At 42.6% G+C, this 2,871-nt stretch overlaps 1 protein-coding gene across 1 annotated transcript in view; it reads right to left on the minus strand.

Annotated features, from left to right (window-relative positions):
• The window catches only part of LOC116219703 (mitotic spindle assembly checkpoint protein MAD1-like), an 11,165-nt gene that overhangs the window by 6,868 nt on the left and 1,426 nt on the right, over positions 1–2,871 (minus strand). Inside the window, exon 2 of the mRNA XM_031563433.1 lies at positions 1,183–1,400. Coding sequence (XP_031419293.1) covers positions 1,183–1,400 — 218 coding nt within the window. The remainder of the gene's footprint in view (positions 1–1,182; positions 1,401–2,871) is intronic.

The raw sequence follows: 2,871 nt of genomic DNA on the forward strand, positions 1-2,871 counted from the left end.
ACACACACACACACACACACTCAGACACAGTCCATCTCTCTTGCTCACAGATGATCTGATTAGCATGGCTCTTTGAAGCTCCAGGCTGCACACATCACATAATATCACAGATAATATCACAGACACACACTCAGACACACACACACACACACACACACACACACACACACACACACACACACACACACAGAAAAGAGAGACAGACAGAAAGGGAGGGCTTTCATGTGAATAGAAGCCTCTTCTGAAACAGCAGACATGAAAAATACTAGAGATGCACACACACACACACACACACACACACACACACAGCAAACACACATACTCAAACCATCAAACACACACTAACACACACAGACTCAAACCAGGAAACACGCACACACACACAGACACACACTGAAACCATCAAACACACACTAACACACACACACTCAAACCAGGAAACACGCACACACACACACAGACACACAGACACACTCTCAAAAAAGCAAACACGCACACTCAAACCATCAAACACACATGATAGAATTAATTTCGAAACACTGTTCATGATTTAAGAATATATTAATCAAGTGCCCTGTATTAATAATGACCTAGTATGAATCATGTGCTTATGTAAGCAGGAACAAGGCTTTTCTGTGTTTCTGTGTGTGTGTAACTTAGATTATTAGGTGTGTTTCTGTGTGTGTGTTTGTGTGATTATTAGGTGCTGACACCATTAGTCTGCATATGTGTGGGTATGCTCAGAGGTGATAAGAAGGGTCGAACTGTGCTTGTTTTGACCCCGTGTAAAACTGACGTCCTTGCATTTGATAAGCGCAGTTGGGAAAAAGGACTTTTAGTCGAGCGTGAGGAGAAATTTACAACACACGCAAATTACAACACACACACACACACACTCAAACCAGCAAACACGCACACAGACACACACATTCACTTAAAGCAGCAAACACACACTAGCACACATTTCTAAAATACAACGTGTGTGTGTGTGTGTGTGTGTGCGTGCGTGTGTGTGTAACTTAAAGAGAAGAGTGTCGTCCATCTGTTCTGCGTAGACAGACGTGAGTCGGTGTGTGTGTGTGTGTGTGTGTACCTTAAAGAGAAGCGTGTCGTCCATCTGTTCTGCGTAGACGGACGTGAGTCGGTGTGTGTGTGTGTGTGTGTGTGTGTGTGTGTGTGTACCTTAAAGAGAAGAGTGTCGTCCATGTGTTCTGCGTAGACGGACGTGAGTCGGTACTGGTTCTCTGTGGTGATGTCGATCTGGTACCCGGTCAGAACGTAGCAGGCGGTCCGGAACTCCTGGATCTTGCGCTGGAACACCTCTTTCAGCCGCTGGTTCTTAAGTTCTGCACTCTCCACAGCTTTACGCAGATCTGCACGGAACACACACACACACGCACACACACACACACACACACACACACACAGCCCAAACACAGAGTCAGAAACAAACATGCAAACTGAGCTATTAACACACACACACACACTCATACATACACGCACACACAAACACTCATACACACACAGAGTCAGACACAAACATACAAACTGAACTTATTAACGCACGCACACACACACACACACACACACACACACACGGAGTAACTAGTTATTTTCTAGTCCTCCAAACGGCCATGTTTGCTGATCCCATTAAAACACTGAGACACACACACAAGGAGTAACTTCTTCTTCACCTTGTCAACGAGAGAGAGAGAGAGTGTGTTGAATAATGACTAGAGAGAGAGAGAGAGAGAGAGATAGAGAGAAATAAAGAGAGAGAGAGAAAAATAGAGAGGGACAGAGAGAGAGTGTGTTGAATAATGACTAGAGAGAGAGAGAAAGAGAGAGAGTGAGAGAGAAATATAGAGAGAGTGATTCAGAGACAGAGTAAGTGTTGAATAATGACTAGACTAGAGAGAGAGTCTGTGTGTGTGTGTGTGTGTGTTGAATAATGACTTTCATTATTCTGAAATCAATTTGTTGTAATTATTCAAACATAACGACTCAATTTTATAAATGTAGATCTCATCCCCTGTGAGTTTGTGTGTGTGTGAGTGTGTGTGTGTGTGTGCGAGTTAACTCAGACAGAATGTGAAGAGAATATTCAAACAAATGAATGTTTCATGAATTGCAGGGATTCTAAATGTTTAATACACATCATGATCGAACTACTGCAGTGAGGAGTGTGTCTAACATCTGAACAATTAAAATGTTCACAAGACACACACGCGCACGCGCACACACACACACACACACACACACACACACACGCTAGAATAGACTTTGTGTTTGTGTTAATGGATTCATCAGATTGTGATTAAGACCACAGCTTATGATTAATAAAGACACTCACTCTCACTCTCACACACACACACTAGAGTTGATTAATAAAGACACACACACACACACACACACACACTAGAGTTGATTAATAAAGGCAATTATTCATACAATTCCACTAGGTTTACAAATGTAGCTGGCAACTGTACCTAAGTGTGTGTGTGTGTATAAACATTAATTATTCGTTCAACACAACAAACACACATCTATAAACACAAACACACATCTATAAACACAAACACACATCTATAAACACACACACAGACAAACACACACACCCTTCCAGAAAGAGTAAATTGAACGTGACTGTGCATGTGATCGATTCAAACCCATTTGCTCCGTCACATCCCATTCTACACACACACACACACACACACACACACACACACACACACACACAGACAAACACACACACCCTTCCAGAAAGAGTAAATTGAACGTGACTGTGCATGTGATCGATTCAAACCCATTTGCTCCGTCACATCCCATTCTACACACCACACACACACACACACACACACACACACACAC

Source organism: Clupea harengus, chromosome 26 (assembly GCF_900700415.2).
Source record: "Clupea harengus chromosome 26, Ch_v2.0.2, whole genome shotgun sequence".
NCBI classification, from domain to species: domain Eukaryota; kingdom Metazoa; phylum Chordata; class Actinopteri; order Clupeiformes; family Clupeidae; genus Clupea; species Clupea harengus.